The sequence below is a fragment of the Danio rerio genome, chromosome 4 (genome assembly GCF_049306965.1).
Source record: "Danio rerio strain Tuebingen ecotype United States chromosome 4, GRCz12tu, whole genome shotgun sequence".
In the NCBI taxonomy this organism is placed as follows: Eukaryota; Metazoa; Chordata; class Actinopteri; order Cypriniformes; family Danionidae; genus Danio; species Danio rerio.
Genome location: NC_133179.1, coordinates 12,927,904 through 12,943,356, shown reverse-complemented (window position 1 = coordinate 12,943,356; position 15,453 = coordinate 12,927,904). Strand labels below are relative to the sequence as shown.

The 15,453-nt window shown below is 35.5% G+C and overlaps 2 protein-coding genes across 9 annotated transcripts; both read right to left on the bottom strand.

Moving 5' to 3' along the window:
- Positions 1–128: 128 nt before the first annotated feature.
- Positions 129–7,672, bottom strand: pimr169 (Pim proto-oncogene, serine/threonine kinase, related 169). 7 transcript variants are annotated; one of them, XM_073947104.1, is made up of 9 exons: positions 4,361–7,378; positions 3,982–4,195; positions 3,158–3,220; positions 2,960–3,054; positions 2,819–2,869; positions 2,131–2,509; positions 1,863–2,039; positions 1,501–1,589; positions 129–407 (listed from the first exon to the last, which is right to left on the bottom strand). In XM_073947104.1, exons 1-9 carry the CDS (start codon positions 4,625–4,627, stop codon positions 396–398), a joined length of 1,347 nt encoding a protein of 448 aa, XP_073803205.1. In that variant the 5' UTR covers positions 4,628–7,378; the 3' UTR covers positions 129–395. The 7 variants fall into 7 exon arrangements, 5 of the variants coding, with proteins under 5 accessions (XP_073803205.1, XP_073803204.1, XP_073803207.1 ...); XM_073947103.1 differs by having other exon boundaries at positions 3,982–7,672; XM_073947106.1 differs by lacking the exon at positions 1,863–2,039 and having other exon boundaries at positions 4,361–6,571.
- Positions 7,673–8,006: 334 nt separating this feature from the next.
- On the bottom strand, positions 8,007–14,188 carry pimr214 (Pim proto-oncogene, serine/threonine kinase, related 214). 2 transcript variants are annotated; one of them, XM_021475245.3, is made up of 8 exons: positions 11,941–13,685; positions 11,121–11,183; positions 10,928–11,022; positions 10,787–10,837; positions 10,099–10,477; positions 9,831–10,007; positions 9,375–9,463; positions 8,007–8,283 (listed from the first exon to the last, which is right to left on the bottom strand). In XM_021475245.3, exons 1-8 carry the CDS (start codon positions 12,419–12,421, stop codon positions 8,272–8,274), a joined length of 1,347 nt encoding a protein of 448 aa, XP_021330920.2. In that variant the 5' UTR covers positions 12,422–13,685; the 3' UTR covers positions 8,007–8,271. The 2 variants fall into 2 exon arrangements, with proteins under 2 accessions (XP_021330920.2, XP_068076680.2); XM_068220579.2 differs by lacking the exon at positions 8,007–8,283 and having other exon boundaries at positions 9,369–9,463; positions 11,941–14,188.
- Positions 14,189–15,453: the final 1,265 nt, after the last annotated feature.

The following is a 15,453-nucleotide window of genomic DNA, read 5'->3' as shown; positions in this document are numbered from 1 at the left end:
GCTTTATGAGTCTAATATTTAATTCAAAATGGTCTTAAAATGTCTTTAAAAGGTGAAACCTGTAAGAAAAAAGTAAGAAGTCAGTGTACAATCAGTAACTGGTCACATAATAAAGAAAAACAAGACATGATGTTGATTTTATAATCCTTTAATAATTCACCAGTATATAAGAAACACACACATGACATATATAGTGCATTTGCATATGTGTATAATAATAATATAATGACAATACATTCAAAACATTCATGACATATTAATTAATCAACAAAAGCACTCATATGTAAGTTGCCCTGCACTATTAAAGAAGATGACAAGGCAACAATATAATACAAAGAGCAATCCAATGCAGCAGTCCTCAGATGTGCTAGGGTTGCTGAGTTGTTAGTCCTGTCTTACTCCATGACCTGAAACATAAATCAGTGTTATTCGTCTAAATACATTACATTTTGCACAGAGTTTAAAGGATTAGTTCACCCATAAATGAAAATCCCGTTTTTAATCACTCATTCCAATCCCCTAAGACTTCTGCTCATCTTCAGTAGCTTTTTTTTAGGTGCACAAATATGTTCCTGGACCTTGGTTTGATTACAGTTAATGTCACATGCAATGTTTTAACCTTTTCTGGACTTTGAACACCTCAGGACTGTTCCTGTCTAAGAAGGATGAGAACTCCTGGATTTGACCTAAGACAGAGGTGCTCAACCCTGTTCCTGGAGATCTACCTTCCTACAGAGTTCAGCTCCAACTCTGATTAAGCACACCTGAAGCAATTATTTAGGACCTGAACAGCACTTGATAATTACAGGCAGGTGTGTTTGACATGAGTTGCAACTGAAATCTTCAGGAAGGTGGATCTCCAGGAACGGGGTTGAGCTCTCCTGATATCTTAATTTGTGTTCTGAAGATGAAAGTCTCAGTGGGTTGGAACGACATGAGGGTGAGTAATTAATAACAGAATTTTCTTTTTTGGGGGGTTAAGTAATGCTTCAAGACTTAAGATCAGCTGTGTCCAAACTTTTTTTATGAAGGGCTAAAAACCAGTCTTGACTGAGCGTGTTGGACCAAAGTATACCAAACTCATTACATTAAAGTTGCCATTGGTGATTTCCTAAGTTATTCAACATTTAAACAAAACTAGAGAGCATTGATTTATATTAACTAATGCAGTATTTATTCGTTCAGTAAAAACAATCCTATTTATAACAGTGGAGTTACACTAGTCAAGCTGCACCTGTTTTTTGCCTTGATGTGCATCACTGATGTGTTCCTCTATTTATTGAGTGACTATTTATATTTAATATAACATTTAATCGAATCTTTTACTTTCAGTTTGTGTTTTTGTTGTCATTCTCACTCTCTATTTAGATGGGATGGTGGGCCAAATCAAAGGGCAAATCAAGTTATCAAAGGCTAACTTTGGCCTTCAGACTCTGGTTTGGACACCTCTGCTTAAGATGATCAACAAAAATGAAAGCCATTTAGCTTTAGGCTTCATACCTTAAACCAGTTATGGAGATGCATCTCCTGCAGAGCGAGTCTCTCATCTGGGTTTGGCTGTAGACAACCGCAGATCATCTGGCAGCATTCTGTGCAGAAAGAAGAATGGGGTGTTTAAGTTTAATAGTTTATAGATCTTATTTTACAATGCCGAAGTGCGTTAGTACTTCCGATTCAGTTGCCTATGGGAGAAATGACTAGGAATAATAAACAGTCAAACTGCTCGCTCTACAAACAAGTGTGTTCACTTGTGTGAATAAGATTGGAAGTCTCGAACCAAAAAGATTACAATGGTTGCACACGCTCGTACGTCAAAAATAGTTATAAGACCTGCTCTCTTCACACTTTGATGAAGCTCTCACCTATTGACAGGCCAGGGCTAGACCAAAGATAGTCCCTGATCAAGGAGTGGTCGGAGACAGTGGGTAAAGCCCCACACATCAATGCGAACAGGACGATCCCTAGAGACCAAACAGTCGCTGGCTGTGCATGGTACCTGCCATGCAATTCGTACTCCGGAGGGAAATATGTTCTTGTTCCTAGAAAAAAAAGATATCATCCAATGGTTTATATGTTTAAACAGAATCTTCAGCGTGTGGTTTTTATGACAACAAAGTTCATAACACTTACCACAGAAGACTTTGTAGCCAGATTTCTTTACGATCGCACCACAGCCGAAGTCTATTAGCTTTACCTCCAAAGTGTCTGGATTCACCAGGAGGTTTTCAAGCTTTATGTCCCGATGGAAGACACCGCGATCAAAGCAAACGCTCACAGCATGAATGGCCTGCCGCATTATATGGCGTCCCGTCTTCTCATCAAGAGGTCCATCCTTGTGGCGTAAGAAGTGAAGCAAGTCCATACAAGGTATGGGTCGCTCCATGATTATAATGTAGTGGGCATCGTTGTCCTCCCAGTCTAGGAGTTGGATTATCTCGGGGACGTAGGGACCATTGTTGGCCATGATTGTCAGGGCAATTTCTGTAGGGAGGGGTTTGTCATAACCAGGCTAAAGGAGAGAAATGATGACAGTTAGACAGTTTCCTGAAGCTCTCTTACTAAAAACTCAATTGTAATCGGACATTAACATACATATAAGGCTCTGAAACAATCTAATCAAGTGGATTTATCTAAATACTGTTGTAAATGGAAAGCACAAAGCAAAACAAAAGCCTTACTTTACTTGCTTACGTACTTACTAAAAGGACATGTTTTCATTTACTATATAATGTCTTCAATCCCATTTTGTCCCATCCTAAGAAAATCAAATCTAGAATCAAATCAAATCATGACATTGAATTGTATCTGGACTACTCACCACTGTCATTTCCTTCATCTTCGGTGACTTGACAGTACATTTCACAGCAACCTGATCAACAAAGCAAAGAATTAGCAGTTAGCATGTGGTAGAAGTTTTGAATAAAGCAATGATAAAGCAATGTTTTGTTAGTGAAAGCACCTCAAGTCCATCCCTGCGGCGTGTGGCTTTGTAGACAGAGCCGAATCCACCTTTGCCCAGCTTGTCACCCATTTCATAATGCCTTAAAATGGTGTCTGTCAAAAAATAAACAACTGCAGTCAGTATGATGTACAATTTTAGATATATATATATATTTTGTATTCACGTTTGTAATACTAATAACAATTCCTATCTTACCATTTTCTGTGTCGTCCTCCTCTAGCTGCTCAGCAGCAGGGACATGGTCTTCTGAAGCAGAAGCTGTAATACGAATCAAGTCACCGTTGTGTAAATAGCACTTTATATAATACAGATTATCATGTTTTTTAATTAGTCTATGAATGTAAAGTCACATATTTAGACTTATTTTAATTTCATCCCACACAGAAATCTGATATATGTCAATTTGATATACTGTATGTACTGTGTGTGTGTGTGTGTGTGTAGCCACAAATAAACATATACATATATTATTATAGCTAATATATTTGTACATATTACATATTTGCTTATTTTTTACTACTTATTTTTGCATATATGTACATATTTATAATGCAAATGGTTGAAAAAACAAATATAAACGGCCATTTTTTGCAATCATTTAACATATATGACACATTTTACATGCAAAATCCAAATATGAACTTGTATGTCATATTTGTAATTTGCATATATTTTCATATATCACATTTCTATAGAACATTTGAGGGATGTAAACATTAACAGTGGTTCTAACATATATCCTGTTTTACATTTTTCATTTCCACAGCTTCCGAGAATACAGAAATTTCCACATATTGATAAATATTGCTATGATAGCTTTTTTAACGTTAAATTATGATTGGATTTGCCTTTTATTAAGGTTTCGAAATAGTTTGACATCAAGCAGAAATTGTTTATGGGCCAATGATATTAATACATTAAAATTGTATATACAAGACCAGTTATAAAAATATTACTTGATTAGAGATTTGGCCATGAAACAATACTTGTATCATAATCACTTGTGAGTGTGATTTTACCTCTACTAGACTTCCAGACGTCCTTTTCTTCTTTACTCGCTTCAGGAACCTCATCAGGCCCAATGGGTGTTTCAATGGGCTGACTAGAAACTTTTTGATTTAACATGGCTTCATGGTAGTCTTTCGTGGCCTGGACAAGGTCGTATGTTCTAGTTTTGTAAAGGAAGTCTGGCCACTTCCAGAAGCCCTTTTTCTCCTTTCTCGCTTTAGCAACCTCATCAGGCCCAACGGGTGTTTCAATGGGCCGACTAGAAACTTTTTGCTCTAACATGGCTTCATGGTAGTTCTTCGTGGCCTGGACCAGGTTGAATTTTCCAGTTTTGCGACGGAAGACTGGCCACTTCCAGAAGCCTTTTTTTACATTTCTTACTTCTGGAACCTCTTCAGGCCCAACAGGTGTTTCAATGGGCTGACAAGAAACTTTCTGATATACCTCAGCCTCATACTGGTATTTCTTCGCAGCCTGGACAAGGTCGTATTTTCCAGTTTTGCGACGAAGAACTGGCCACTTCCAGAAGCTTCTCTTTTTCTCCTTTCTCCCTATCTTTCCAACCTCAACATGCGGCTCATCAGAAAGATGAAGATGGTTCTCCGGCATGTTGGGGGTGTACTTGAGTAGTACACAGGGACTGTGATCAAACTGCATGATGACAAATGTTTTCTGATAACTTTCTGATAAACTGTAATAGTAAACCGATCAATCTGCAACTCGAAATGCCAAAACTACAACCGACAAAAGCAAGTAGTAGAATGTCAGGCGATGATGTCATCCAGGCGCATTCTAAGAATTTTAATATGGAAGGCTTTGGGCTGTTGTTATTTTTCAAATATTTTAATTTGTGCAAGTTTAAAATCAATGGGATCCTTTGCTGTTTTGTGTTTATAGTGGTTTGTAAATGCAGCACAGGGTTGCTTACAGGCTAAAATTATTAAGAAACCTGCATGGAGGAGTACATCAGATGTCTATATTGTGCCAATTGTATTGTATTGGGTCAATATTTGATGGCAGCCTCATACACATGCTGCTATCTGTGTTGTTATTAATGTTAAAAGAAGAAAATGACTCACTTTTTGTGACTTGTAAGGATAAAAATTATACATATACATAAATATGAATGTATACGTCCCTTAATTTGTATATACATTTTTAATGAGGTCCAAGTTATCAAGGTGAACCAACAGAGTGTCTTTATTTTCATACTCTTATTTCTTGGCTATCAATTTTTAATGACATTATGAATAATTAAATTCAGCAAAGAAGCAGTGGATATACTTTAATTCTATGATTTACCACAAATTTTGTTACAAATCTCTGAAATATTCTTGCAAAATATGACATTTTGTAAGGAAATATCCAAGAAAATGTGTAAGGCTTTGTCTTGCGTTGACTGCTAAGTGTATTTTATAAATTCTGTGATGTACAGACATGGAAAAACATTCTCAGTTTGACTAAAACATAAGTTTTTGTTTCATTCTACACAATTCTAATCAAATGTATTCCCAATTTATTATAAATATATTGCCATTTTAGCATAAATCATTTTAAAATGTAAGTAGAAGTAAGTTTTAGACAAGTTTATAAAAGTTTAGTTTATTAAAAGTTAAGAAATCAATAGCTTAGGGCACATTAAGCTCATCAAATAAAAACTTTTGTTACTTTGACCAACTTTTATTGTATGAAAATTAAAAATGCTCTAAATGACAATGTTTTTATTTAAAGTTTGGAAGAAATTGTATCAGTCCTTTATAGAATAAAACTAATAATAACAGCTTCCTCAAACCCATAACTAGCAAACCCAGAGAAATGGAGAATCTCTAATTCCCAAATGCAGGGTTCCACACAATTTATTCAGGCTATCCCAACACAAATAGACTAAGTTAATAAAATAAATTTAAGTAGATTGAACATAAAACAATTGAGTTATCTCCAAAAAAATCTCAAGAATTGTGTTGCTTCAGCTCATTTTACTTAAGCTGTCTTTTGGCTGGGGGGATGTGTTTATACTTATAAGTGTTTACTTTGATTAATTATGACTGTTTGGTGTCTAATGTGTTTTAAACAATGAACTTATGAACATCTACAGATGTTTATACTTATACCTTTTAATAAGTGTATGTTGGTTTATGTCAAAGGGGCGGGGCTTCGCCTTTAAAAGGCAGCCCAAACGCCAATTCACTGTCAATTAACCTGGCGAGTGAGCAAGTAACTGTGGTGGCGTAAGCAATTTGTGACCTGCGTATACTAGTGAGGTTGTACATATATCATTTGTTTGTTTGCTGTGTATTTGTTCTTTTATTTTTGGTTATTTTGTCACTTTGCTGGGTTTTTAGGTTGTTTTGATTTTTACTCTCGCACACTGTAAATAAATGTATAAATTCCTAAGGTTTTCTCGCTTTACCATACATTGAGAACCCAGTGCGAGTCTTCCTGCTACGTCAACCTCACATTTGGTAGCAAAATCAGCAGCAATTTTATGTAATTTTATTTTTATAGCTGTATATTGTGACTCAAAAGATCAAAATATTACAAATATTATGGACACACAAGCACTTATATACTTAATATTTGATTGTCATCACATTAGACAACAAAATGACGTTTGCCTGAAAACCTTATGCTGAAATAAGAGCACTTTAAAAGCTTATTTGACAAAAATCATGACTACAACTTTTTTATGTTACTTTAACTTATTTAAATAGGGTAATCATGCTCCAACTACATATTTTTTCAGTTTTTCAAAGTTTAACTTAATATTTTAGTCAGTTTGATTAATATAAGTTTGAATAGAAAAGTTAAAAACAGTGTAGTTATAACCTGTAGTCTGTTAGACTTGCTGCATGTTTATTTAGGTCAATGTCTGTTCATGCTCTTCTCTTTCTGTGCTATCAAACAGACTCATATATATATAATCTATGCTTTACGTTATAAATCAGCTCCTCCTAGCATTCGTCATGTGGTATATCGCACACGATAGCTTTTTCTTTATCTGGAGATTATAAGTGTTATAATCTACTTAGGAGTGTTAAAGATTTTTTTTTAGGAAGTTATTGTTCATGCAGGAAAAAATAATGACAATTTTATATTGTATCTTAACCGTTTTGTTTTGTTTTTTAAAGAGCAATATACTTGTTTGGTGTTGGATTAAACAGATATGCGAAATATGTCTGGTTGCATAATGGTAAGAAATCTGGAGACTGGAATGTTTTGGCTCAAGAAAGCCAAAATATATATATTTTAAATGTTTCCTTGGGAATTCACAGAAAGACAAATAATTTATGTAATACTGTTATGTAGAGGGTTTCTGTGGGGTCTTAAAAAGTATTAAATCTCAAAACCCAAATCTTAGGCCTTAAAAAGTTCTAGATTTACTGTAATACTGTGTTATTGCTCTTAAATCTTTTTAAACAGGTTTTAATTTTCCTTTGTTCATGAATTGCTATACAATCTGTGCAAAACTCATACAATCACCAACAATCCACCTCAATGAAACTTTAAACTTTTTATTTAAAAAGGTAATGTTTAACTCTATTTATTATAATGGTTTAATTATTTTCCTTACAATGACATTTGTTTCTCCATGTACTGCTGAGGACACTGACCTGGACAGATTGTTGTCCATAGATTTAGTTTATTATAGTTTTTAAATCTTTTAAAACATGTTCATTTTATTATTATTTTAAAGAAGTTTATGTTGAGAAAAAACCGTATGGATACAAGTAGATCTTTCTTGTTTTTACACAATATTTAAAACATTTAGCTAAGAATAAAATCTAAAATATTTGAATTGTTTATTATTAATGTATTATTAGTATTAAATTATATATATATTTTTTTTTGATAGGTCAAATAAATTTCTTTTTCATCTGGGTAATTAAAAAAAATCCTTAGTCTTTAGCGCTTTATGAGTCTAATATTTAATTCAAAATGGTCTTAAAATGTCTTTAAAAGTTGAAACCTGTAGGAAAAAAGTAAGAAGTCAGTGTACAATCAGTAACTGATCACATAATAAATAAAAACAAGACATGATGTTGATTTTATGATGCTTTAATAATTCACCAGTATATAAGAAACACACATGACATATATAGTGCATTTGCATATGTGAATAATAATAATATAATGACAATACATTCAAAACATTCATGACAAATTAATTAATCAACAAAGGTAATCATATGTAAGTTGCCCTGCACTATTAAAGAAGATGACAAGGCAACAATATAATACAAAGAGCAATCCAATGCAGCAGTCCTCAGGTGTGCTAGGGTTGCTGAGTTGTTTTTCCTGTCTTACTCCATGACCTGAAACATAAATCAGTGTTATTCGTCTAAATACATTACATTTTGGACAGAGTTTAAAGGATTAGTTCACCCATAAATGAAAATCCCGTTTTTAATCACTCATTCCAATCCCCTAAGACTTTTGCTCATCTTCAGTAGCTTTTTTTTAGGTGCACAAATATGTTCCTGGACCTTGGTATGATTACAGTTAATGTCACATGCAATGTTTTAACCTTTTCTGGACTTTGAACACCTCAGGACTGTTCCTGTCTAAGAAGGATGAGAACTCCTGGATTTGATCTAAGACAGAGGTGCTCAACCCTGTTCCTGGAGATCTACCTTCCTACAGAGTTCAGCTCCAACTCTGATTAAGCACACCTGAAGCAATTAATTAGCCTGAACAGCACTTGATAATTACAGGCAGGTGTGTTTGACATGAGTTGCAACTGAAATCTTCAGGAAGGTGGATCTCCAGGAACGGGGTTGAGCACTCCTGATATCTTAATTTGTGTTCTGAAGATGAAAGTCTCAGTGGGTTGGAACGACATGAGGGTGAGTAATTAATAACAGAATTTTCTTTTTTGGGGGGTTAAGTAATGCTTTAAGACATAAGATCAGCTGTGTCCAAACTTTTTTTATGAAGGGCCGAAAACCAATCTTGACTGAGCGTGTTGGACCAAAGTATACCAAACTCATTACATTAAAGTTGCCATTGGTGATTTCCTAAGTTATTCAACATTTAAACAAAACTAGAGAGCATTGATTTATATTAACTAATGCTGTATTTATTCATTCAGTAAAAACAATCCTATTTATAACAGTGGAGTTACACTAGTCAAGCTGCACCTGTTTTTTGCCTTGATGTGCATCACTGATGTGTTCCTCTATTTATTGAGTGACTATTTATATTTAATATAACATTTAATCGAAACTTTTACTTTTAGTTTGTGTTTTTGTTGTCATTCTCACTCTCTATTTAGATGGGATGGTGGGCCAAATCAAAGGGCAAATCAAGTTATCAAAGGCTAACTTTGGCCTGCAGACTCTGGTTTGGACACCTCTGCTTAAGATGATCAACAAAAATGAAAGCCATTCAGCTTTAGGCTTCATACCTTAAACCAGTTATGGAGATGCATCTCCTGCAGAGCGAGTCTCTCATCTGGGTTTGGCTGTAGACAACCGCAGATCATCTGGCAGCATTCTGTGCAGAAAGAAGAATGGGGTGTTTAAGTTTAATAGTTTATAGATCTTATTCTACAATGCCGAAGTGCGTTAGTACTTCCGATTCAGTTGCCTATGGGACAAATTACTTGGAATAATAAACGGTCAAACTGCTCGCTCTACAAACAAGTGTGTTCATGACTGTACATAAAAAGTAGAATGATATAATAAGACAATGTCGGTGTGCAACATTAACCAGCATAGCAAGCAGTTTTTAACATTTTAAAATCAATGGAAGTGAATAAGATTGGAAGTCTCGAACCAAAAAGATTACAATGGTTGCACACGCTCGTACGTCAAAAATAGTTATAAGACCTGCTCTCTTCACACTTTGATGAAGCTCTTACCTATTGACAGGCCAGGGCTAGACCAAAGATAGTCCCTGATCAAGGAGTGGTCGGAGACAGTGGGTAAAGCCCCACACATCATTGCGAACAGGACGATCCCTAGAGACCAAACAGTCGCCGGCTGTGCATGGTACCTGCCATGCAATTCGTACTCCGGAGGGAAATATGTTCTTGTTCCTAGAAAAAAAAGATATCATCCAATGGTTTATATGTTTAAACAGAATCTTCAGTGTGTGGTTTTTATGACAACAAAGTTCATAACACTTACCACAGAAGACTTTGTAGCCTGATTTCTTTACGATCGCACCACAGCCGAAGTCTATTAGCTTTACCTCCAAAGTGTCTGGATTCACCAGGAGGTTTTCAAGCTTTATGTCCCGATGGAAGACACCGCGATCAAAGCAAACGCTCACAGCATGAATGGCCTGCCGCATTATATGGCGTCCCGTCTTCTCATCAAGAGGTCCATTCTTGTGGCGTAAGAAGCCAAGCAAGTCCATACAAGGTATGGGTCGCTCCATGATTATAATGTAGTGGCCATCATTGTCCTCCCAGTCTAGGAGTTGGATTATCTCGGGGACGTAGGGACCATTGTTGGCCATGATTGTCAGGGCAATTTCTGTAGGGAGGGGTTTGTCATAACCAGGCTAAAGGAGAGAAATGATGACAGTTAGACAGTTTCCTGAAGCTCTCTTAATCAAAACTCAATTGTAATCAGACATTAACATACATATAAGGCTCTGAAACAATCTAATCAAGTGGATTTATCTAAATACTTATCTAAATGGAAAGCACAAAGCAAAACAAAAGCCTTACTTTACTTGCTTACGTACTTACTAAAAGGACATGTTTTCATTTACTATATAACGTCTTCAATCCCATTTTGTCCCATCCTAAGAAAATCAAATCTAGAATCAAATCAAATCATGACATTGAATTGTATCTGGACTACTCACCACTGTGAGTTCCTTCATCTTCGGTGACTTGACAGTACATTTCACAGCAACCTGATTAACAAAGCAAAGAATTAGCAGTTAGCATGTGGTAGAAGTTTTGAATAAAGCAATGATAAAGCAATGTTTTGTTAGTGAAAGCACCTCAAGTCTATCCCTGCGGCGTGTGGCTTTGTAGACAGAGCCGAATCCACCTTTGCCCAGCTTGTCACCCATTTCGTAATACCTTAAAATGGTTTCTGTCAAAAAATAAACAACTGCAGTCAGTATGATGTACAATTTTAGATATAAATTTTTTTATTCACGTTTGTAATGCTAATAACAATTCCTATCTTACCATTTTCTGTGTCGTCCTCCTCTAGCTGCTCAGCAGCAGGGACATGGTCTTCTGAAGCAGAAGCTGTAATACGAATCAAGTCACCGTTGTGTAAATAGCACTTTATATAATACAGATTATCATGTTTTTTAATTAGTCTATGAATGTAAAGTCACATATTTAGACTTATTTTAATTTCATCCCACACAGAAATCTGATATGTCAATTTGATATACTGTATGTACTGTGTGTGTGTGTGTGTGTAGCCACAAATAAACATATACATATATTATTATAGCTATTATATTTGTACATATTACATATTTGCTTATTTTTTACTTCTTATTTTTGTATATATGTACATATTCATAATGCAAGTGGTTGAAAAAACAAATATAAACGGCCATTTTTTGCAATCATTTAACATATATGACACATTTTACATGCAAAATCCAAAAATGAACTTGTATGTCATATTTGTAATTTGCATATATTTTCATATATCACATTTCTATAGAACATTTGAGGGATGTAAACATTAACAGTGGTTCTAACATATATCCTGTTTTACATTTTTCATTTCCACAGCTTCCGAGAATACAGAAATTTCCACATATTGATAAATATTGCTATGATAACTGTTTTAACGTTAAATTATGATTGGATTTGCCTTTTATTAAGGTTATGAAATAGTTTGACATCAAGCAGGAATTGTTCACGGGCCAATGATATTAATACATTAAAACGGTATATACAAGACCAGTTATAAAAATATTACTTGATTAGAGATTTGGCCATTAAACAATACTTGTATCATAATCACTTGTGAGTGTGATTTTACCTCTACTAGACTTCCAGACGTCCTTTTCTTCTTTACTGGCTTCAGGAACCTCATCAGGCCCAACGGGTGTTACAATGGGCTGACTAGAAACTTTTTGCTCTAACATGGCTTCATGGTAGTCCTTCGTGCCCTGGACGGGGTCGGATGTTCTAGTTTTGCGACGGAAGACTGGCCACTTCCAGAAGCCTTTCTTTACCTTTCTCACTTCTGGAACCTCTTCAGGCCCAACAGGTGTTTCAATGGGCTGACAAGAAACTTTCTGATATACCTCAGCCTCATACTGGTATTTCTTCGCAGCCTGGACAAGGTCGTATTTTCCAGTTTTGCGACGAAGAACTGGCCACTTCCAGAAGCTTCTCTTTTTCTCCTTTCTCCCTATCTCTCCAACCTCAACATGCGGCTCATCAGAAAGATGAAGATGGTTCTCCGGCATGTTGGGGGTGTACTTGAGTAGTACACAGGGACTGTGATCAAACTGCATGATGACAAATGTTTTCTGATAACTTTCTGATAAACTGTAATAGTAAACCGATCAATCTGCAACTCGAAATGCCAAAACTACAACCGACAAAAGCAAGTAGTAGAATGTCAGGCGATGATGTCATCCAGGCGCATTCTAAGAATTTTAATATGGAAGGCTTTGGGCTGTTGTTATTTTTCAAATGTTTTAATTTGTGCAAGTTTGAAATGAATGGGATCCTTTGCTGTTTTGTGTTTATAGTGGTTTGTAAATGCAGCACAGGGTTGCTTACAGGCTAAAATTATTACGAAACTTTATGGAGGAGTACATCAGATGTCTATATTGTGCCAATTGTATTGTATTGGGTCAATATTTGATGGCAGCCTCATACACATGCTGCTATCTGTGTTGTTATTAATGTTAAAAGAAGAAAATGACTCACTTTTTGTGACTTGTAAGGATAAAAATTATACATATACATAAATATGAATGTATACGTCCCTTAATTTGTATATACATTTTTAATGAGGTCCAAATTATCAAGGTGAACCAACAGAGTGTCTTTATTTTCATACTCTTATTTCTTGGCTATCCATTTTTAATGACATTAAGAATAATTAAATTCAGCAAAGAAGCAGTGGATATACTTTAATTCTATAATTTACCACAAATTTTGTTACAAATCTCTGAAATATTCTTGCAAAATATGACATTTTGTAAAGAAATATCCAAGAAAATGTGTATGGCTTTGTCTTGCGTTGACTGCTAAGTGTATTTTATAAATTCTGTGATGTACAGACATGGAAAAACATTCTCAGTTTGACTAAAACATACGTTTTTGTTTCATTTTACAAATTTATTCCCAATTTATTATAAATATATTGCCATTTTAGCATAAATCATATTAAAATGTAAGTAGAAGTAAGTTTTAGACAAGTTTATAAAAGTTTAGTTTATTAAAAGTTAAGAAATCAATAGCTTAGGGCACATTAAGCTCATCAAATAAAAACTTTTGTTGTTTTGACCAACTTTTATTGTATGAAAATTAAAAATGCTCTAAATGACAATGTTTTTATTTAAAGTTTGGAAGAAATTGTATCAGTCCTTTATAGAATAAAACTAATAATAGCAGCTTCCTCAAACCCATAACTAGCAAACCCAGAGAAATGGAGAATCTCTAATTCCCAAATGCAGGGTTCCACACAATTTATTCAGGCTATCCCAACACAAATAGACTAAGTTAATGAAACTAATTTAAGTGGATTGAACATAAAACAATTGAGTTATCTCCAAAAAAATATCAAGAATTGTGTTGCTTCAGCTCATTTTACTTAAGTTGTCTTTTGGCTGGGGGGATGTGATTATACTTATAAGTGTTTACTTTGATTAATTATGACTGTTTGGTGTCTAATGTGTTTTAAACAATGAACTTATGAACATCTACAGATGTTTATACTTATACCTTTTAATAAGTGTATGTTGGTTTATGTCAAAGGGGCGGGGCTTCGCCTTTAAAAGGCAGCCCAAACGCCAATTCACTGTCAATTAACCTGGCGAGTGAGCAAGTAACTGTGGTGGCGTAAGCAATTTGTGACCTGCGTATACTAGTGAGGTTGTACATATATCATTTGTTTGTTTGCTGTGTATTTGTTCTTTTATTTTTGGTTATTTTGTCACTTTGCTGGGTTTTTAGGTTATTTTGATTTTCACTCTTGCACACTGTAAATAAATTTATAAATTCCTAAGGTTTTCTCGCTTTACCATACATTGAGAACCCAGTGCGAGTCTTCCTGCTACGTCAACCTCACATTTGGTAGCAAGATCAGCAGCAATTTTATGTAATTTTATTTTTATAGCTGTATATTGTGACTCAAAAGATCAAAATATTACAAATGTTTAGGACACACAAGCACTTATATACTTAATATTTTATTGTCATCTCATTAGCACGCTAGCTTTAGTTGACAGGAGAAGCACTTTACCAACGAGACCAGCAGCCTGTAAGTACATTTAAGACTTGTTTCAGTTGTTGTGTATGGTTTGAGGTCTTGTTTTCAGCTGTTTGTGTAAGGTTGTAGGACATTTAAACTTGCTTTCAGTTGTGTATAATACTAGAAGTGTTTAGCCACTGTTTCCTTGGTTACTATAAGAGCTTGTGTGGCGAACGCAGACGGTTTCGCGTCGTCCGCCGCAGTTTCGGCCCTTGTTTTGACTCTCGAGGCATGTCCAGCTGAATTCAATCAGCTAGTGCTTTGGGGTTATATAAGCAACTAGTTTCACCGCGGCAGCCTCGTGTGAAGACCGACGAGTGTAAAGACCATCGACTCTACCTTCGCCATCGACTCTACCTGCGCGACTCCACCGAGCAAAGACAATGACAAAGCACTTGAGTACTTTACTTTCTTGTTTTACTTTATGTTTACACTTATTTTTTGTTGTCATTGCACTTTTGTTATGTGTTTTCTAATTTCTGTTGTTACTAACACTCGCAAAACACGGGAGGTACGCTGCAGGCGTAATCCTCACAACCTTCGTTCAGTACATGTATCTGCTATTTCACAACTCTCTCTCTCCGTGGGCCTCTGGAATTGTCAATCAGCTGTTAACAAGGCAGATTTTATTACCTACATAGCTACATATTTTGACTATAATCTTATGGCTCTAACTGAGACCTGGTTGAGGCCGGAGGACACTGCAACACATGCTACTCTTTCTGCTAATTTCTCTTTTTCCCACACTCCTCGTCAGACAGGGAGAGGGGGTGGGACTGGATTACTGATTTCCAAAGAATGGAAATTTACTCTGAGTCCGTCCCTGCCAACAATCAGCTCCTTTGAATTCGATGCAGTCACCATTATCCACCTCTTCTACATAAATGTGGTTGTCATCTACCGCCCACCGGGTAAATTACGTCACTTCTTAGATGAACTGGATGTTCTTCTCTCATCTTTTTCTAATTTTGACACTCCCTTGTTGGTGCTAGGTGACTTCAACATTTACATTGAGAAACCGCAAGCTGCTGACTTTCAGACTCTGCTTGCCTCTTTTGACCT